The 22105-nt window shown below is 44.1% G+C and overlaps 2 protein-coding genes across 3 annotated transcripts in view; one reads left to right on the forward strand and one right to left on the reverse strand.

Moving 5' to 3' along the window:
* Nucleotides 1–949: 949 nt before the first annotated feature.
* Nucleotides 950–2284, forward strand: GPR150 (G protein-coupled receptor 150). Its single transcript, XM_029618549.1, has one exon. The coding sequence runs from the start codon at nt 950–952 to the stop codon at nt 2282–2284; it is 1335 nt and encodes a 444-aa protein (XP_029474409.1).
* A 5260-nt stretch (nt 2285–7544) lies between these two features.
* The window catches only part of ARSK (arylsulfatase family member K), a 148568-nt gene continuing 134007 nt past the window's right edge, over nt 7545–22105 (reverse strand). For both annotated transcript variants that reach the window (XM_029573073.1, XM_029573089.1), the window contains one exon: nt 7545–8464. In XM_029573073.1, the coding sequence (XP_029428933.1) occupies nt 8136–8464 (329 nt within the window). In that variant the 3' untranslated portion in view covers nt 7545–8135. The remainder of the gene's footprint in view (nt 8465–22105) is intronic.

Genomic DNA, 22105 nt, shown 5'->3' on the forward strand with positions numbered 1-22105 from the left:
TGCCTCGTTCCTTAAAAGCAATGCCTGGGTGGCCTTTATACTAAATGAAACAACCAGGATTCCCAGCTGTACCTCTGGCAAATTTAAAAGTCTCTTTTACCTCCCTGCCTCTCTCCTGCTGCTGCTATTTTCTGCCCTGACCTGGACCTTTTATTATCTTTACTTTCTCCTCTCTTCCCCCGCCCCTTCGCTACCAACCGGACTTGGGATGCAAATTGTCCTACCTCCGCTCCTGCCCTGCGCCTTGGGGCTGTGTCCCTCCTACCATTGTCCCTCATCACAGGAGACCCAAAGGCTAAAAAGTACAGAGGGAAGGCGAAGGGCAGTGGCTGTGTTATGTACCTTTGGCCGCCCAGGGGTAGCCATGGCGACTAAATAATAAGCTCATTTCTTTTAAGGACTTAAGAAAAGAATGTTTGCAACCCTCCCCTGTGCCCAGAAAGAACCTGCTTGCTTCAATCTCATCCGTCTGAAGCCGGCATTAGGCACCGACTGTCTGTCTGAAGTGAGGCTCCAGAGAAGAGGAGAAAGCTGGATCAGCACAGCCTCCTCTGCTTTCCCTCTTCCCATCATATGACTTGGCTCCGGGAGGGGATGGAGGGGGGGGCGTGGTTCAGTCCATCTCTCTGTCTGTCCCATTCCAACCCCCACCAGTGTCGGGTACCGGCTATAAAGAGCACAGAGAGATGAATCCTTCCCAGCACTTCTCACCCGGCTGCTGCTTCGTGCTGAGAGAGTGCAGAGCTCAGTCCAGCCCAGCTTCCCAGCCATTGGTTGAAAGGGGGAGAAGGAAAACTTTTTTTTCCCCCTCGACTTTCTCCTTTTTCCTCCTTTATATTACAGGAATAGGTAACATTTGTGTTTTATTTTTTTGGAGAGTGCCCAGGTGGCACTGCCGGCCCTCTCCCTCAGCCTCTGTGGAGTGCCCTCCCCCAGGGGCAGGGAAAGGATGGACAAGGAGCCTTTTAATCTTCTGGGTTTCCCGCCCTTGGGCAACCTGTCGGTGGCGGCGGACAGTGGCAGCAGCAGCCTGCATCTATCCTCCTCCTCCAGCTCTCCGGCTGCCAAGGACCCGCTCAACTACAATCGGCAGGTGCGGCTTGTCAGCATGGTGGTGATCATGGTCGTTGGGCTGGTGGGCAATGTTGCCGCCCTGTGCCGTCTGTGCAGGAGCCATGGCCGGCGGCGCAAGATCAATTTCCTCCTCACCCATCTGGTGCTGGCTGACCTCTGTGTGTCTGGGGTGACCCTGCTTTCACAGGTGGTCTGGGAGCTGTTGGATGATGCCTGGCTGGCCGGGGATTTGGCCTGCCGTCTGGTGAAGGTGCTGCAGGTGTTTGGCCTCATGGCCTCCTCCAACATCATAGCCCTCATCGCCCTGGAGCGGCAGCGGGTCATCGTGCAGCCCCTGCACTCACCGCTGCCTGTCCGAGGCCTGGCTGCTGCTGGCTGGCTGCTGGCACTGCTGCTCTCCATGCCACAGGCTTTTGTTTTCAGGGTGACAGGTGGGGGTAAGTGCAAGAGCATGTTTGACAAACTGCCCCGCTGGCACTTCCAGGCCTACATCCTGTATGGGGCCCTCACTGTCTTCTTTGTGCCATTCTGCATCCTACTCATTGCCTATGGCCACATCCTGTGGGTTATCTGGAGGAAGGAGCATGGGCTTCAGGGGCCGCAGCCCGTGGGCCACCCACAGACATCTCTGCCCAAGAGACCCCTGCGGCTGGTGACCACCAATAGCTCCCTGCCCCGGGCCAAGGTGAAGATGCTGAAAATGACTCTGGTCATCATCTTGCTCTTTGTGCTCTGCGGCCTGCCCTACTTCGTGCTGGAGCTCAAGATGGCCTTTGGTGGCCTGACGGGCTGGAACCAGGAAGCTGTAGCCGTGCTGGGCATCTTTGTAGTCACCAACAGTGCCATTAACCCCTACGTCTACCTCTTCTTCAAATCCAATAATGCATACCTGCGGCAATTGGAGCGGTGCATCTGCTTGACCTGCTGCTGTTGCTGCCACTGCAAGCCCAGGCAAAAAAAGGAGCCCCTAGGCCAGCATCACCACTGCCACCAGCACCAGCACCACCGCCGCTGCCACCTCCCCCTATCTCGGCCGCTCCAGGTCCTTCCCCTACTTCCTGCCAAAGATCAGAGTCACCGGGGACCAGAGCTCCCTCTAGCGGCAGGGCAGAAAGAGGCCAATAAGGTGCTGCTTTATTTTAACGGAGGAGGTGAAAAGCTCTCCCCACACAACGGAGGAAGGGAAAAGCTCTCCCCACACGAAGGTTGAGGGAGGAGAATGGAGAGAAGGCTGCACAGAAATGGCGCCACAGTTCCCTCTTTTTTTTCTTCTGTTTATAAGTTTCAAAATACATCACCAAGAGAACTTTGATTAAGAGAAATTCAGATTGCCAAGCATTAGAGATGACATAATAAAATATAAAGAGGAAAAAAGAACATCAAAGGAAAAAATATTAATTGGTATGGCGAATCTTCAGTTAGTTCACAATCAAGGGGGAGGACCCCAGAACATTTAGGAGCCAAATGAAAGCAACTCAATTAACAGAACTTGAATTGACAAACCTGGAGTTAAATGATTGACTATAATCCTACCTGACAACACCTTTGTACATCACCATTAGAACCAGAGCCGGTGATCCGTTTTGCAGCAACCTTCAGTTCACTTTTAGGCCAGTGCTGGCTCAGATCTGCTCTTACATGGCTGGTACAGGTAGGGCAGGATGGGCAAATGACCCCACCAGTAATCCAACTGAAAGTTAACAGCCAGGTGCCCTGCAGTGCACAGACCCTGGTTTGCTTATGTCACCTTCAAGCATCTTTCATTCGTTTTATTCATCCGATTAAGATGCCCAATGCTTCTACTGGACGGCACCCACGAGCTGCTACGACATGTTCAAACTGCGGTTTCCCTCCTCCATCCGGAAAGCTCCAAAGAAAACAAGCTTGGGATGCCAGTGATTAGTGGAGCACCCAACGAGCTCCCAGTGGTGAAGATTACACTGTCTGTTAGCCAGCACTAGGACCAGACGGCTCAACTTGAATTTCTCAGAACTGCTCTCAGGTAGTTTGCAATTCCACAGTAACCTTGACAGTCTATCTCAACAGGGACCATATTTTTTCTCTTCAGGCAGCGATTTGTTAAGGAGCTTTTTTTTTATCGGGGGCATTAGTTCCTTTTCTGGATCACTTCTTTACCATAAGGGCAATTAGAATGCAATTTATATCTTTGTATCAGTGCTATACTGCCTTGGTTTCTCACTTAATCAACTCACCAGCAAGTTATGAATTAAGTATCTCCACTGAAATATTATTTTCATTAAAACTAAGCTTTTGTGGTGTTTTTAAAAATTGTGTGCTGTGAAAGACTCACAGTGAGGGCTCCTAATTGCCACATGCAGCTTGTGAGCCTCAGGTTAAGAAACACTGATCTGTGTTCTTGAATGTATAAAGTGTAGTTTCAGGGAAGAATTTCATTAGTGTTAAACCGGAGTAGTATTTTTGTAATAAATTGGTCAGAAATGTACATTTTTAAATATGTATGTTTTAAAGTATAATTCTGAATTATGCAGTTTTTTCTAACCATAAAGATGTTCCTATTGCTGCATTTATAATGGTTTTTTTTTCTCAAAAGAGTTTGTATTCTTAATCCAAATGAGTTGCTAGTTTCTATACGAGTTAACTGCACAAATGATAAACGCTTGCTATGCAAACTCATTTTAAGTAACAATTTTTCTTATAACATTATGTGTGTATGTGCCACAGCTTTCCTGTATAAGAGCTCTCTGGTTAGCCTTGTGATAGTGTATAAATAAAATGACTGAACATATTCAGCCTCACTGTAGCATTTTTCTTAGAAAATAAGGAAATAAAGTCCCATTTCATCTCCCCAATCCCTCTCATCTGGATATGTGCACCGTGTCAGAGGTGGAGATGACACAGCTGGAGAATGCTGTAAAGCTATTCACCTTGAAAAGTGAGATGTGCAGAGAACTGATCTCAAATTAATCCCAAACATGCTTTTGTTAAAATTGCTTTTGCATTACCCTTTTGCCTGAGATAAAATAAAATCTCAATCTGGTGAAATAGAAATTCTTTCACAAGTAAAATATTAGCTGCCCCATAGAGTTACCATCTGACGCATTTCAAAGACTCTTTAAGTGTTTTTCAAGTTCCTTCTTAGAAAATATGAACAATTGTTAAACACAGTAGGCTCAGTAGCAGAAATAACAGCTGTGGACGTAACCTGCACATTTTAAACAACTCTGTCCTTATGCAGACTTTTTTTTTCGCAGCTGCCACAGTCCAAGAACTGCTGTGCCAACAAAGAACCTTTAGCGTCCAGTGAAGCCCGTGAGTCATCGCTGCAAGATCAGTTGTGATCTTATTTTTCTGCTGATTGAATGCCCAAGGTTAGCTGAAAGGTTTTATTTGACTGCTGAAATTCTTAATTTCCATTCATGCCAGTACTGCTGAAATAAAATAGTCAATTAATTGTTAATTAATTTTTAATATCTAACCCTAAGGCATCAGTAAAACATGGGAAAATGTTTTTTGTTTTTTTTTAGATTAATCGATTGGAAGTTAGGGTCCCTTCCATGTAATTACACTGGAACATGAAGATGTGTTCAGAAGGAGAGGAGCCACCACCATACCCCCCTCAACCGCGCCCCTCTGGTGATACACAGTCAAAGCAATATACAGAATCAAATAAAACATATCATACGTAGGATAAAATCAACAAATACACAAACTATATACATGTTTTCATTTGTCATGAAAGTGCCACACCACCCTTGGTGCCCCCAGAGCTGGCAGGTAAGAAGATGGAAAATTTCAAGCCTCCTCAAGTAAGTTAAGTATAATAGATTTAAAACAATAAATACCCCAAACACTAAAACATAATCATTAATTCTACAGTTTACAATATTTTAAAATTATACAAGGGGAGAATAATTAATTTTTAACTTTTATTAATTTTGAAACTCAGACAATATCAGCCTGCATGGGAGATGTTCTTTTTCCACAGAATGTTGAGATTTTTAGGAAAGTATGGCTTCTATCATTAAATCCTGCCAGGTACAGAGAAGGGCGACCAAAATGATAAGGGGAATGGAACAGCTCCCCTATGAGGAAAGGCTGAAGAGGTTAGGACTTTTCAGCTTGGAGAAGAGACGGCTGAGGGGGGATATGATAGAGGTGTTTAAAATCATGAGAGGTCTAGAACGGGTTAATGTGAATTGGTTATTTACTCTTTTGGATAATAGAAAGACTAGGGGGCACTCCTTGAAGTTAGCATGTAGCACATTTAAAACTAATCGGAGAAAGTTATTTTTCACTCAGCGAATAATTAAACTCTGGAATTTGTTGCCAGAGGATGTGGTTAGTGCAGTTAGTGTAGCTGGGTTTAAAAAAGGATTGGATAAGTTCTTGGAGGAGAAATCCATTACCTGCTATTAATTAAGTTGACTTAGAAAATAGCCACTGCTATTACTAGCAACAGTAGCATGGAATAGACTTAGTTTTTGGGTACTTGCCAGGTTCTTATGGCCTGGATTGGCCACTGTTGGATACAGGATGCTGGGCTTGATGGACCCTTGGTCTGACCCAGTATGGCATGTTCTTATGTTCTTATGCCTGGTATGACATTTCAGCCTTGTGCAGTAATATGTTCTGTACTGGAGCACTAGTTAAAGAATTCTTAGACTAGTCCATGTTCCCTTAATAAGAACGTAAAATTGATCTTCATTTGTACTAAGTAACTTTTTAAACCGCTAAGCTATGTTTGCATAGAAAGGAGGATGCTTTTTCCCTTGTACTGTAGCTGAGTAGACAGTAAAATCAGCACAGAAATTCTTTAGTGTGGGCTGGCCCTGTGACTCAGGCTGTAATGCAATGTGTTGTGCCACAGATTAGATCTGAGTTGCCTAACAGGACCAGCAGGGCTCAGGTGCACTATAGATGCGATGCACTTAAGCCTAGTGAGGGAGGGAGGACCATTGCCACCACTTTGGTGGCCTTTCTTGGCCACTGGACATCACCAAAAGTTATTCTAAGAAGAGGGCATATGATGCTTAGAAAGCAATTCTTTGGTGTGAATACCAAACTCTACTGTTGAGATGTTTGTTTTACTTTAAGGCACATTTTTAAATCACTGGCGCACATGTGGACAAGCACAGTGGGTGAATGTAAAAAGGCATGGGATAAACATTGCGGATCTCTAAAGGCTTGAGGAAGGAAATGAAGAAAAGAGGTAACCCATGTTAACTTTAGAAGTAACATTTCTGCATGGAGAATAACCGGCACAGCACGATAAGCTACCATTCTTAACAGAATGCATGGGGGTACCCTGCACAGAGCGGTAGTTACTATCCTTAATGGAACACATGAGGGCGACCTGCACGGCGTGGCAGTTATAGATAAACTTTTTAAAACTCTAGTTGAGAATGCTTCCCCTGCTGGGGTGGGGGGGGGGGGGGGTTTGCAAAGGAAAATAGCACCAGGTGGATTTTACTACTTCACCTCTCTCTCTCTGTTTTGTATCAAAAATATCCATATTTCAGTTTGTATATTTGGCTACCAACATGAGTATATAGAAATGAATGGAGTGGATGGATCATTATGTCTTTATCTGCCATCATTGCTGTGTATCTATATGTTACTAGGTTTGTGGGTGCATATAAAAAGAATATCATATTTCATAACGTGCGTGTGCAGATGGGGGATCTTAGGGCAATATCTGTCTTTGGTACCAACTGTATTTTTGACCACAAAACTGAATCTACTGTGTCTTTAATGGACTTGACAAAACCAAAACTATTTCATTTCTATAAATGTTTCTGTCAAACTCTTTCCATTTTACAGTGTGGCTCTTCTCAGTCACTCTCTTCCCCTTTCCTAGGAAGTAAAATTGAAAAAGGAGCTCAAAAGTAGGTTACGGAGGCCTTAATCTATTTAAGATACTATTTTTTTTTTAAACCACTACTAGAAATGGGCTGAAATACTGCCTATAAGCAAGGGATATTCTCAAAAGTGGGATGAAACTGGATCATAACAGATCATGATAATGATCTGTCAGGTCCAGTTGTTGGTGGAGTTTGAGCTAGGGATACGAAAGGGGAGCAGAGCAGTGTTCTGAACACTGGGCTAAACTTTTGGAATGAGGAAGGCTGAGGTGGCCTGTGGAAATCAGCCTAATGCCAGGGCCAAAAGCCACGCTCCTGCAGAATCAGACTGGCCTTTCGGCCTTGCAAAGGTTTTGCTGGGAACAGTGAAGTTGTTCTTAGCAACTTGAAGGTTGCTTGGCCATGCTATGGCATTCAGATGTTACCTTTGACCCTAACAGGTGCACTGCTTCTGAAGTATAACCACATGACATGCTTTTGGATACCCTGACCTGATGAAACCCGGCAACTGTCCCAAACTATAACTATAGTTATCGATTCCCACTGGTTGGCTCTGTTAATGTTTTATGAGTGGAACTGACTTACTGGACAAAATAAGCTCCATGGCATCATGGGTTAGTTTTCTGCAGGAGCTCCAACTCTTAGGAGGAGATACACCAAGACAACTTTAGAGGATTTTTTTTTTTTTTGTTTTCTTATAAAAGATACCAACTGGAGCCTTCTTTTCCTCTTCCTGAAGGATCATGGGAAAAGCTAGCTTTACGAATCGTTTCCCCCCTTGAGAAGGACTGTGGCCACATGGTCTTTTAAAATACATTTTCTCATAGCTTTTTCACCATTGATCCTGGAGATGCTCATCCCACCAGTTCTGTCTTTCGGCTGAATGGAAAGTTTAGCATCTTAGACATCCACTCCAAAAAAAAAGAATTACCGTAAACCTGACTTTGTTCACAGAGACCTTTCTATACTTAAGAAATGTATTTCCTGTTCCTATACTGGTCCTTTCTAGCCTTCTGAAATGTTAAAGAGGATGTACACCGAGGATAGCTTCTAAAAGCGTTTTGCGCCAATACAAAAACATTAGTAAATCAGGCCCTAATGTTCAAATGTAAATAACTTTGTAAAGCATTTCTAGGTTACTGAAATGCAGGTTATAAATCAAGGATAGGTTTTGCATTTTTATAATTAATATAGTGCATTCACTGTGCTCATTCATTGTTATAGATTGACAAACTTTGCTTTGCTGAAATGTGTTCCACAGTCCTCTTGTCTGGTAGTGTTCTTTTTAAGCCACTGCTCAATTGCATGTTCATACTTTTTTGGGTTCTTGGACCAGTCCAAATGCCATCGAAGGTTAGCGATCGTGGTAGTGTAGTTCTCTCCCAAGCTTTGTTTCCAGCTGTTAAATTGTTCCTTGTTGTATTGATGGACCGAGTCTGAAACTTTGGGGTAATCTACGATGGAACGAAGTTTCCTCTCCAAACAGCGTGCGACTTTGGGAAATTTTGTTGCTACATTAATTAGTTCATCAGGATCAGTAGAGAGATCTGTAACAAACACAAATAAAACCCATTTTTTAGGTAAGACTTTAAGCTGAGTTGTCATCAGAGACAGGGCTGGATTTGGGACTTTGGCTCCCATAGGCACTCTCAATGGGGGGTCCCATTCCCAGGTCCGCCGACAGATTCCTCTATCATTCCCATGACCCTCTGCAGATCGGGTGGCATGGAGAAGGAAAGCAGTGGCAGCAGATGGGCAGCTTCTTCTTCCTCTGTTGCTCGGGCCGGACTGCTACTTTAGACTGCAAGGACACACAGCCTTGCAGTTAAAAGCAGCAGTTGGGTCCTGGTGGCAGAGGAAGAAGAAGCAACTCGATTGCTGATGCTGCTCCCTCCTCCATGCTGCTCAATCTACAGAGAAGGATGGAAGATCATTGCAGAAACTCGGAAACTGCAGACTGTCTCTTCCGCCGGCACCCAACCTCCTGCCCCTACCCAGTTAGCAATAGAAGAGAATCATCACTGCTTGAAATAAAAAGTTAGCATAAAGTAGGTAATTGTTTAGAGTTTGTGTGTGCCTGAAATAAAAAGCGAACATAAGATAAGTAATTAAAATATCTGTCTTTCCCTCCCACCCACCCCTAAACTCATCCTTCCCAGCCCGAATCAAAAATGTAATTATCCCTTTAAAGGTCACTACTAGATTAAGAGCAAGTAACCACATAAATTTGAAGGACTCTAATTTACTCATCCCTACTCCCTAGCAACCTAACTAAAGCTCAATAATATTAAGATGAAGGCAGCAGTCCAGCAGCAAGATGGGGCCTTCCAGTCTTTTGTACTGAGTGTCACATGTATGATATTTTTACCATTTGTTGAGAGGTTGTATGCAAAAAGCTCCTGGCTGTCAAAGAACGAATCCAATCTCTGGAGGCAAGAGTGGAAAACTTGGAGGAGCTGAGGCAGACAGAGAGGTATATAGAGGAGACTTTCAGGAGCAGAGTAACCAAGTTCCAACTCCAGCCTGGCAGCCCCAGTGCTGCCAGACTGGATACCGGAAACCTTACAAATTTCCTGGAACAACCGTCCAAAAAACAAGTAGATTATTGTGGGAAGTGGTTGGTCACTTTTTCATCTATGGCAGATAAAGATGTAATCCTAAGATTATTTCTCTGTAATAGAGAAAATTGTATCTAGGATATAAGATATGGATGTACTCAAATCTGACTAAGATAACCCAACAAAGGAGAAAAAGATTTCTAACTCTGTGTCAGTAAGCTAGGGATATGGGAGCCCAGATAACCATTTGTTACCCCAGTAAATGCTTTTTGAAATTTAATAACGTAAGATATGTATTCTTTGATCCGCAGCAGTTAAGATCCTTTCTTGATGCATATAACTCTGTAAATCAAGGTGCTAACTAAGCCAGTTTTGGGATTATATATTAGAGCTATCCCTCCCTTGAATATGTAAAAGTTTTCTTTTCTTTTGAGAATAAATTCCTAGTAAAACTGATTCTCCCAATTTCTTTATAACGAACTGAAATGTTTGAATAACCTTATGTGCTTTTTTATAAATATTTTGTTTTGCTTCTTTATGGATTATTACCATTGTAGTATGGAGATAAATATTGCTTAATGGTTCAATTTAAAGATATGCATGTATTGCTATCAAAGATTGTAAAAAATGCATAAATAATAAAAAAAAAAGAGTGGGTACCTCTGAGCCCTGTGGAGTAGCTTGACTATCACTTCAGTTCGATGACTACATATGGAAATCTTATGTGCCTTTTTCCATATACCTTCCCAGTTTTGACAGCTTAATTCTATCTGAAGTCCCTATTCCATTGCTGTATTAGACCCAGAGGTGGGTCCTGTTCAATTTGACATTTTTGCAGGGCTTTGTCAAAAATGAGAGATACCCTTATGGGGTATATCTTCTTGTATTAATATCCTCTCTACAGGACCCAGTTCTTTGGGCCTCCACCCATGTCTCTTGTATCCTCCCAGTTCTTCCACCAGATTTTGGAAGAAAGTTTCAGAGCCTCTCTCTACCTCTAATTCTTCTCTGAGGTCCTGAAAGGATTTAAGCCTAGTACTTTCTTCTTCCCATAATTGCCCTAAAAATTGTAGACCCACTTTTCTCCATTCGATAGTATCTCTATACAACATTGAAGGTGCCAGTCTAAGATTACCTCGTGGTGGGGTTAGCGCAGAAAGTGCTTGTACAGGCAACCTTAGTTTTTTGCTCATTATCAGGCTTTTTTTGCTCATTATCAGGCTTTCTTCTGGCAGAGTGCACTGTTAACCCGCGTTTGAATGCACGTTTTCGACGTGCTAGCTTTACCCCTTATTCAGTAAGGGGTAATAGCGCGTCGAAAACGCGCATCCAACCCCCCGAAACTAATAGCGCCCGCAACATGCAATTGCATGTTGATGGCCCTATTATTTATTCCCACGCGATTCACTGAGCAAAATGTGCCGCCAAGCCGCACATTTTACTTTCAGAAATTAGCGCCTACCCAAAGGTAGGAGCTAATTTCTGCCGGCACCGGGAAAGTGTACAGAAAAGCAGTAAAAACTGCTTTTCTGTATACCCTCCGACTTAATATCATGGCAATATTAAGTCGGAGGTCCCAAAGTAAAAAATAATTTTAAATTAAAAAAAAAATTTTTAAATTGGCCCGCGGGTTGAAAACCGGACGCTCAATTTTGCCGGCGTCCGGTTTCCAAACCCGTGGCTATCAGAGGGTTTGAAAACCGACGCCGGCAATATTGAGCGTCGGCTGTCAAACTCGCTGACAGCCACCGCTCCTGTCAAAAAAGAGGCGCTAGGGATGCGCTAGTGTCCCTAGCGCCTCTTTTTACCGCGGGCCCTCATTTAAATACTGAATCGTGCTCACAGGAGAGTGGCCTGTGCGCGCACCGGGAGAGCGGGCCCTTGTCCGCTCTCCCACGAGTTTTGCTGAATCGGCCTGTATGTATATGTAATATGTGAGCTTGCCCCTCTGGCTTTCTTTACACCAATTATAAAATCTGGCTGGAGTAGTAACATTGGTAAATCCACCCCCATTTGTTCTGTATGGAGCCATACGATAGCTTTCGTCAGACCGCATGCCCAATAGTAGCTCTGTAGATCTGGGAGCACCATTCCACCCGCCTCCTATGGGCGCCACAGTGCGCAATTTTATAGGCGCTGGCTTATGGTGCCACATAAATTTATTTATAACCCCTTGAAGGACAGAAAAAAGCCCCTCTGGCAGATAACAAGGAATAGCCAAGGAAGAATATTCATTTTGAGTACATTAATCCTACCAGCCCAAGAGAAAAAGTGATCATCCCATCCCTTAAGGTTTTTCTTAATTTTGTTGATCACTGGTTAATAATTATATCTATAAATATCTGCTGTTCTGCACGGTATCCATATTCCAAGATATTTAAAACCGTCTCTTGCCTTCTTAAAGGCAGAGAAACAAATCGATATCTCCTCCATCTCCAAAGGCCCCAGTGGAAATATCTCAGACTTAGTATGGATAATTTTATATCCAGTTAGTCTACTGCACACCAACAATATGGATTAGTCAAGAAAAAAAGGACATTGTCCGCATACAAGGATATGACATGTTTTATGCCCTCCACCTGAAATCCCATCACATCTGGATTTTCTCTAACCATCTGTACCAGTATTTCTATTACCAAGTCAAATAGCAACAGAGAAAGAGGGCATCCCTGTCTCTTGTGCCCCTAGCTATGGGAAAGGACGCTGAACAGTAACCTTTTGTAAGCACTTTAGCTCTGGGATGTGCATAGAGTACCTTAATCCTTTCCCTGAACTCTGATGGAAGACCCACTTTGTTTTCGGCATCTAGGGCCACTATCAGACCTGCTGTGCTCATTTGCTTTGCCAGGGCCATGATATAAAATAGCCTTCTAGTATTTGTGGTAGAGAGGCACCTTCTAATAAATCCCATTTGGTCATCTTTAACAAGGTTGGGCATAACATGCTCTAACCTCATCTGGAGGATTTTCACCAAGATCTTAATATCTGAATTTAAAAGCGAGATTGGACGGTATGATCCCAGATCCAGTCCACCCCTCTCCTTTTTATGAATCAACATGATAACCGCGTCAGACATATAAAGATCAATAAAATATTTCAAAATAGCAGACACATCAACTAACACCCAATAATTAAAACTAATAAAGATAATAAAGATCTCCACTTTCCTTACCTGGAAACTTTTGATTTCTAGTCACCCTGAGATTACCGTGGATTAGTGTGGAGGGAAAGGAGAAGGAACTTTCCCCTCTCTTATAAACACACACATTCATTTTCTCTCTCATAGCACAGAGGTTCTCACACACACAAATGTTCTTATATGCTCGTATGCACACATACTCTCACACACTCTCACATACACACACAGATGCTCACACACTCACTTTCACATACACAACATATGCTTTCTTATGCATATACATGCTCTCTCACATACACATGCCCATATTTTCTCTCATATATATAAGTTGTCTTACAAATATAGTATCCCTCTACCCTCTCTCCCCCTTTCTTTTTTAGCTGTGGTGGGCGAGGTAAACTGAGTAGGGAGCAGGCAGCTGTTGGGACTCTCTTTTCTTCAGCCAATGGCGGGTTGAGCTCTGATCTTGACTGTCAGTGGGTTGAGCTCTGCTGGCGACCCACGGGCCCTCCCCCTCACCTCTGCATGCTGCTGTGAAGCTCCTCTTCTGGACCATTTTGGTGGGAACCCCATGGGCATATTATCTGTCTTTGCCATGGGGCTTTTCTGGAATATTAAATGGCGAGGCAGCAGCCCAGGAGCGTTTTGGTGGTCACTTTTTGCCGCTCCAAAATTCTGCTGCCTGAGGTGGCCGCCTCACCCTGCCTCATTATAGAACTGCCCCTGGCCTGGCCGGTGCCAAAACCTCGTTCACCCGCCATCTGTTCAAGCCTTAGGGCCCTGCCCCTAAGGTTGCATCAATTGCACCATGGCAAGAGGGGTTCATACTCATGCCTTTCACAACAGTAATCACCCTGCAGGAAATTGTGTTCCACAAAATAGAGGGATAATGGCTAATCAGCTCATTATTCTCATATTTACACATTTTGCATCTTTGATTGTGAAAAATGTTACAGAGGCTATCTTTGTACTAAATAGTTTAATTGAATTTTAGCAGCAAGAGCAAAACACATAGGGCATTTTTATTTTTATCATAAATGGTAAATACATTTACATGCACAGTAAAAAAACCTGTACTTTGGTACTTAGGATGTTAAATGAAGCCACTTTGGCCACAGCCACCTGTGTTAAAATGTATTGATTCACATGGTGACAGGGAATATTAAGCAATTCCTATTGTCTCTCTCTGTTGGGTTGTACATTTCAAAGCAAAGACCCAACCATGAGCACATGAGGAGCTGTCAAAAGAATGCCAAGAAAGTTTGCAGAGGCACATATCTGGGGATAGGTATAACAAAATTGTTAAGTTTTTGAATATCCATCAGAGCATGGTCAAGATAATTATTAAGAAGTGGGAAGTGTATGGCAACCAACAAGACCTTGCCTTGATCAGGTTGTCCTTTCAAAAAGGATAACCAAGCAAAGAGACTGATCAGGGAGGCAACCAAGAAGCTAATGGCAACCTTGAAAGAGCTACAGCATTCTCTTTGTTCCTCTGCCAAAAACAACCTCTTCTACTTTCAAGCTGTCCTAATACATCATTACATGAAAAGCCTAAAAATGTTCCTACTCCACAACCCTGAGAGCCTGATGCGTCAAAAGGTTTTTCCTGTTTTGTGTCTATAGGAAAAATGTATGTTACCTAGGCTCCTGAGTTATTAGAAGTTAAGAAAAGATACAGACTTGGCCTTTAAAATTCAGCAAAGTTCTGATGAGTTATGTGAGCTGAATTTGAAGCTATTGGTTTGCCAGTAATATTTAGGCAGTGCTCTGTTTATGGCTTTAAGATTTTATTCTGTCCTGATACACTGATAGAAGACAGGGAAAAGCAACTGATGAAAAATATTAATTTATATCAGAACACACAGCTGAACCTCTATATATTGTTTATAGAAATATAGGTCTTATTTATCTGCCTGTTACATTTTCTACTCCAATTAGTTATGCAGCACCATGTAACTGAGTTATTTTAAGTGAAATATAATATGATCCTTAATAGTTACTATAGTAGCTGGAGCTACATTAGACTCCAGGGTAAGATACAAAGAGATAAAGGCACAGGTTCATTTATTTATTTAATTAAACCTAAATAATCCCACTTAGATAGACATACTGTTAATTAAAGCTGAGCACTTCAAATTTATTATTTCAGCCTGGGGAGTCAGCTTTCCTGACTTTGTATTCAACTTATTATTGTTTTCTGGTCCTAATTAAAACAAGCTGATGCATACATACACATTCAGGGCTTTTGTTGTGACAAAGTTCTTTTTACAGTGTCAATCTGTTGCAATAAATACAGTGGCTATAGAAAGTCTACATCGTATTCCAAAATATTCACTCTTTGTTGCCTCAAAGACTGGGAGGAAAATGCATTAAAACAGTGTTTGTTGCATGTATCCATACATGCTACCCCCACAACTGCCCAAGTGAAAAATATATTCCAGAATGCCTTAGAAAATGAAATGTAAATAAAAACACAGAACAGTTTGTTAAACTGTATTGAATCACATGGCATCAGGAAAAAAGCAGTTCCTATTGTCCCTTTCTGTCAGGTAGTGTATTTCAAAGCAAAGACCCAACCATGAGAACATCAGAAGATATCAAAAGAAAGCCAAGACAAAGTTGTGGAAAGACACACACTTAGGGATGGGTATAACAGAATTGTAAAGTTCTTGAATATCCCTCAGAGCATGGTCAAGATAATTATTAAGACATGGAAAGCTTATGGCAACCACCAAGATTTTGCCTTGATCAGGCCAACCTTCCAAAAAGGATAAATGAGCATGGAGACTGGTCAGGAAGGCAACCGAAAGGCCAATGGCAACATTGAAAGAGCTATTGGCTTCCATGGCCAAAACTGGTCAAAGTGTGCATGTGACAACAATATCCCAAACACATCCTAACTCTGGCCTGCGTGATAGGATGGCAAAAAAGGTCATTACACAAGAAAGCCCACCTTGAATCCCATTTGAAGTATGCAAAGGAAAATTCAGGAGATTCTGTAGCCACATGTCAAGAAGTTTTGTGGTCTGACAAAATTAAAATAGAACTTTTTGGCCTGAATGCAAAGTAGTACATTGGAACAAACCCAATAAAGCATATTAGCCAGAGATCATCAGCCCACCCATAAAACCTCTCATCTGTTGTCACTGCATTGACTCCCTATCTGTTCCTGCATACAGTTTAAGCTTCTCTTACTCATCTATAAGTGTCTTCACTCTGCAGCTCCTCACTACCTCTCTCTTCTTTTATCTCTTTTTACACCATGTGCTTCAAATAGACTTCCTGAGCTGGTACGTCATGCTTCCTCTCTCACCTTGTTTAAATCCCATCTAAAAACCCACCTTTTTGAGACTGCTTTTAAATCTTAAGCCTCATTGTCCATTTTCAGCCTCATTAACTAATTTTAACCACTGTCTTACTATATGAAACTCCCCCAGTCTCTTGACCTGTATGTTTGTCCTGATTAGACTGTAAGCTCTATTAAGAAGGGACTATTTCTTATGTGTTGTTTGTACAGAGCTGCATATGTTAAGTAGTAATAGTGGTGGCAACATCATATCATGGGGGTGTTTCTCATAGGCAGAAACATGGGCACTTGTCAGGATAGAGGGGGCAATGAATGGAGAAAAGTATAGAAAGGTCCTTGAGGAAATCCTGCTGCGCTCTGTAAGAAAGTTAAAACTAGGACAGAAGTTTCTCTTACAGTATGACGTGTTATGGTCCCGGGCCGTGCCCCGGGACCGTCACTTACCTTGCGAGCAGGCCGGGCCGTGGGAACCCTTCCCCGACCGTCCAGGCCTGAAACCCAGTCTGCTGCGGCGTCCCCTCCGTGAGGGAGACGCTGCAGCCCCAATGATAACGTTAGACGCTGACGGGTTATTTAAACCCTGCAGCCACCTCTAGACCTCGCCTTGCAATGAGGTTCGCTCTTCGGAGTTGCTAGTTGCTGTCCCAGGACTCCCGTCTATCTTGACTTCGGACTTCTGATCCTACTTCATCCTTTGACTCCGAATTCAGCTTCCGCCCCTGGTTTTGGCTTCTGACTTCTGGCTTCTGACCCTGCTTTGTCCATTGACTCCGACTTCAGCTCTCTTGTCGTCTACAGGTATCCAGTTCTTGCTTGCCCAGAGGATTCTCCTAAGTCCCAGCGGCTCGGGCTCTCACAGGCTCCTCCCAGGGGAGCCGCGGGCTTCCAAGGGTGAAGACTCTTCTGGCCTCCAGGGCCCAACCGCTCCCATCGACCATCTCTTCAGCCGCTTCCTTGATTCTTGGTCGCATAGGGTCACATCTAAGTCCAAGAGGCCTGGGTCCCTAAGGGCTCCTCCTGGGGGGACCTCGGGCTTCCAGTGGTGAAGCCTTCTTCAGAACACCTCTACAGCACTGCCTCCCAGCTGCAACGCCCACTGTGGGTCCCCACAATGCAACACCAGCAGTCTCAGCCGGCCCAAGGGTCCACTACCCTAACACAACGACCTGAAGTACACAGCCAAAGCTACATTGGAGTGGCTAAGGAAATGGTAAAGGTCCTGGAGTGGCTCAGTCAGAGCCTTGACCTTGATCAAATTGAAAATCTCTAGCATGATGGAAGAATGCTGTCCATCAACGCTCACCAAGAAATTGGACAGAGCTTGAACAGTTTTGGAAAGAATAGTCCATTATTGACAAATCTAGGTGTGCAAAACTGGTGGAGAACTATTCCAACAGACTCATAGTTGTAATAGCTGCCAAAGATGCTTTCAGAAAATGTTTCCAAGGAGGGTAAAGATGCATCTAATGCACTGTATTTTTTTTTTGTGTTAACTTTTTTATTGGTTTCAAACATGAAATATACATAACTGTATAAATACAAGAAAAACTTTTGAACACCGCTTTTACAAGTGTTAGCCTCCCCAATCCCACCCCACCCCAGTACCTAAAATTCACTATTAGCATTAAATGTCAATAAATGTCCAATGTCGAAAATATGTCTATCTTCCATCCCATGCTTAGTTGATCATTCCATCCCATGCTTAGTTGATCATTCTCCAAATATATGGGAACCATGGGATTGTCGAGACTTTGGGGTAGGAGACCTGCCAGTGTTCTGAACTCCTCCCAGATGATTATGAAGAGGCTGAGCTGTTCTTGAGGGACTGTTTGGTCCACCAGCAAAGGACCCAAACCATGAGGGCCCTTGACCTGCCAGTGTTCTGAACTCCTCCCAGATGATTATGAAGAGGCTGAGCTGTTCTTGAGGGACTGTTTGGTCCACCAGCAAAGGACCCAAACCATGAGGGCCCCAGAGGAGGACAAGGCTGAGGCAACCTCCGTGATCCAGAAAGAAACTGAAGAGGTGGTCCCTGCTCCTTAATACTGCAAGATAAAATATATTAACTTCCCTGAACTCCTGGGGAGAGATTAGTCTGTTATTCCTGATCCTCCAGGAGGAGACAGATTGACTTGCGTCAATCTGCAGGGTAGGGATGTGATGATTACCCATGATTCCAAGAAGCTCACATTAACCATTTGCAACCCCTAAGAAGGGAACTTCTTGCCCCCTACAGAGGATTTTTCCCTTGCTGCAGGGGAATCCCTAGGGATTGAGGGAATGGAGGTCATGTCAGGGAATTAGTGAGCCCTTAGGAATCACTTACCTAGGGATGCAGAACTGATCTCTCCTCCACAAGAAATGGAGTGGGACTCCAAGAGTCAATGGGAGTTATTGATGACCACTTCCACTGCCCTGTTTGCTGCTTGGGAGTGACTGGTATCTCCTTCAAGAGAGGATTCTCCCCATAGTGGGAGGAAGCCCCTTGATGATTCAAGGGATGTAAAGGTGAGTCTGGAGGCTGAACAGGCAAATGATGAATCTCTTGTACCAAATATAGCATTTGGTGATCTGGACCTCCAGACTGAATGTGTGTCTCCCAGTGGAGAATGTACCAAACCCGAATGGTGACCTGAGGGCTCTGGACCTTCTCCTGTTTATACCTCCTCTAGCTGAAGTAATATCCATGCCCATTGGCACACAAATAGTAGGTGTGGGTGAGACTGGACATAATGGTACCTCTCTTGTCATGGCTGGGCTTGCCAATTTGGAGATATCCCCAAGCAGGAGTCAGGAGCAGGTAGGTCAGACGTACGGTCATCTTCAGGGGTCAGAAGCAGGCAAGACCAGCATAGATCGTCTGCCTGATTAGCCATCTTCCCTTTGGGTTGAGCACTCTAGTGCAGTTGGCTGGCGGGTCTTCTGGAGGGTGTTGCACTGGGTCAGCAGCAGGGTACTCAGGAAAACGATTGCACTGGCAAAACAGTGCAGACAATGAAAGAATAAAGACAGGCCAAGACCGAAACAATATACAGGGCAAGGAACACACAGGCGAGCTAGGCCACAGGGAGATCCACAAGGAGCAGGAGGGTCATTGAGGCCCACAGAGAGCAGAAATGGCCATTGAGAGACCAACAGGAAGCAGGACATGCTAGTGGGAAGCTCACAAGGAACAGAAGCACATTTGTGAAATACACAGACAAGTGAGGTCACTGGAGGGCCTAGACAGGACAGGATAGGACACAGAATACAGGGAGACTCGATAGGCCCAAACAAGACAAGGAGCACTGGCAAGAGAGAAGACAAGGCAGGGCAGACAGGCTAGAAGGCTTAAACAGGGCAGGAACTATACACAGAAAATGTTAAACAGGAAAAGGTCCAAGAACAAAGAACAAGGGCAATGTTACACAGGGAAGAGCATAAGAGCAAGTAGCTAAAGGCAGAGAGGAGACTCCATGCTGAACTGGAGAGTATCCTGGGAAGGAGGTTCTTATAGGGCTGGCCTTGTTGCATTATATAGTCTTCAAGGTGGCGGCTAGAGCAGGTCGAGGCATGGCCCAGTGAATCTAGCAGCCAGATTCATGACACTGTCCATTCCCAGAGCAAGACAAGATGTCTAAGCAGGTGAACAAAAAGGGGTTCATTCCAGCAGTGGTGGAACCCCCTATTATTATTATACCCAGCCATTTACTCGGCACATCAATTCCCATCTGACGTTTCAGAGTATCTTTAGCCTCTAATGAGGTTTTCTCCTTCAAGACAGGCCCAAGAGTTATAGGCATCCAGGCACTGGCCCGCAGGAGAAGCAGACATGTTGGACGGTCATGCCCAATATCAGCAGGGGATGGAGATGGGACCCTGTCCAAAAGGAGGGGTGAGGAGTAGATAACTGGAAGGTGACAAAGAAAAATAAACCAGTTAGTCACTGGTTGAGTCTGGACAGGTTTCCCTTGCCCAGAATAAGCAAAATTCACAAGGCAGTATAGATGTAGGCTGGCAGCGTACAGTATCAGGCGGTATGTTGCCCGGCCTATATATCCACCAGTATGCCTCTGCTGTGGACAAACTGGTGGGGCCAAAGGCCATGTAGGCAGCCACAAAAGCAAGCGTGGAGGCTGTTGGCTCTATGGCTGTGGTTAGATGGGCCCTGGGGGAGGACATTAAGATCAGGGGCACAACTCAATGGCTGAAGCCTCTAGAGGAGGCAAGAACAAGAGTGGTGCGGTCATATGTACCACCCTACCTCCCAGATGACATTTTGTGAACACATCTGAGTACTCTTGGGGAGGTCATCTTGGAGATATCCATGATTTCCCTGGGGCACAGGGATGCAGAGCGGCAGCACTTAATCCTTTAGGTGCTGGGTTAATTTCCAGTTGCTTGAGGGATAGCAGATGATGATGAGGTAGTTAACAGTTTTTCATCTGGACTACTGTATAAGGTATATTATGCTGCCTGCTCGGAAAAGTGCTACAATTGCCACATGGTAGTTCCCTGTGGCTGGTGCACGTATCTTGTCTCCCCCTGCCTCCAGGGATTCTAAGCCCTAGAAAGGCACTACGACCTCACGAGCCTGGTAAATCCAATGATGTGGCTAACGAATCATCTAAGTTTGGGAAGGTCCCAGAACACCTTGGCTCCCCAGGGGTGGTTCTGATGATCCTTTAGGCCAGTGGAGAGTTACACCCGAGAGTCATCCTTAGTCCTTTCCCCCTAAAGGTTGGACCCCAGAATATCATGGGCCAGGGGGATGGAAGGAGGGCAACTTCCAGAGGGGTGGGGGTAGGCAGAGGGAAGAAGCCTCATAGGATGGTCTTCTGCCTCGGGGGTATCTTGAAGGACCCAGTGGCAAAAAAGCAACCTAAGCTAAGGTGACCCTACCATTGATCCCCCCACCCCAAGTTGCTGGGAGACCTGAGGAGGTCAAAGAAAGCAGTAAAGAGCAGACATCATAAGAAAGCCTCTTGTTCTGGAGGCCCACTATCATCGTGCCACAGATATCTCCTTTGCCCTCTTCAGCAGGTAGTGAAATGGATAAACTACCCTCTTCTCTATTGTATCAGACTTCATCTCCCTCTGATAAGGCTGGAGTGTGAGTGGGGAAGAGGAGGGACAAGGCTCCAGGTGTAGTGAATAGCTCATCAATGGACGTGGCATTAGAACTGCTGTTCAAATGCTAGACCTGCTCCCTCCTACTCCAAAACAGAGGAGATGGGAGAGGGCAGAGAGTGCCCTGAGCCAAAAGCTAGATCTCCTCCTTGCCTGTTGGCAGTAGAAGGGTTTCTGCCATGGAGTAGACCTGGATGGAGAAGTACATCTGGAGTTAGGCGCAGAACGTCTTGTGCTCATCCCTGGTTCATGCTCCTCAGAACTGGGACCAGAACCTCAAACCATTTTTGAAGAGGATAAAGACATCAAGGCTGTTTTAACATCTTGGCCTAGATGTAATAATGGCAGATGTATAAGGTACTTTATTTCCTTGCCACTTATTTTCCCTTGTTGACTACAGGGAGAATTTTCATATTTTTATACCAACCCTAAGGGTTTTTTTTGTCCAGGATGTTGGCGAGCCCTGTGCTGCTATCCGATATCTTTTCAGACCACATTACTGATGTGGGCACAATGGAAGGTTAAATTGGTGGGCAACACTACTTATTTTTATCTCTCCCATCTGTTTTACAATATGGCGTTCCCCACATGCTTTTTTAAAATGCTTATGGGGATTGGAAGGTGCATGCATTATGAGGGTGGAGCATCTTTTTCAATGCTCTGGCTTCAGGTCTTCTGATGAACTCATTGTTAAATACTCTATGGATCATCTGTTTTAGCTCAACAGAAGGTTTTGACCTTCACTACTGAGAACAGGTACACTGGATAAAGGGTTCGGTTTCTTTTTTTTTCTTTTTTATTAATTTTAATGAAAATTACAAAGGATTTTCACTTTGTACAGAAAATAAGAAAATAACATTGTTAACATTTCTGCTTTAAACAGCATTTAAAGAAGAAACTATACTATATATTTGACCCCACAATTTTGTGGGGAGGAGTGCAATTTTTAGAGGAGTATAAAGAAGAAAAGAAAAATATAAAGGAAGCTATAGTGCGTCTTTAAGCTATCACACTTCTTTCAGTCGCTGATAGAACTTTCCTGGACTGAGGGTATGGGCAGTAATCTCTTCCT

The sequence above is a fragment of the Rhinatrema bivittatum genome, chromosome 1 (assembly GCF_901001135.1).
Source record: "Rhinatrema bivittatum chromosome 1, aRhiBiv1.1, whole genome shotgun sequence".
NCBI lineage: Eukaryota > Metazoa > Chordata > Amphibia > Gymnophiona > Rhinatrematidae > Rhinatrema > Rhinatrema bivittatum.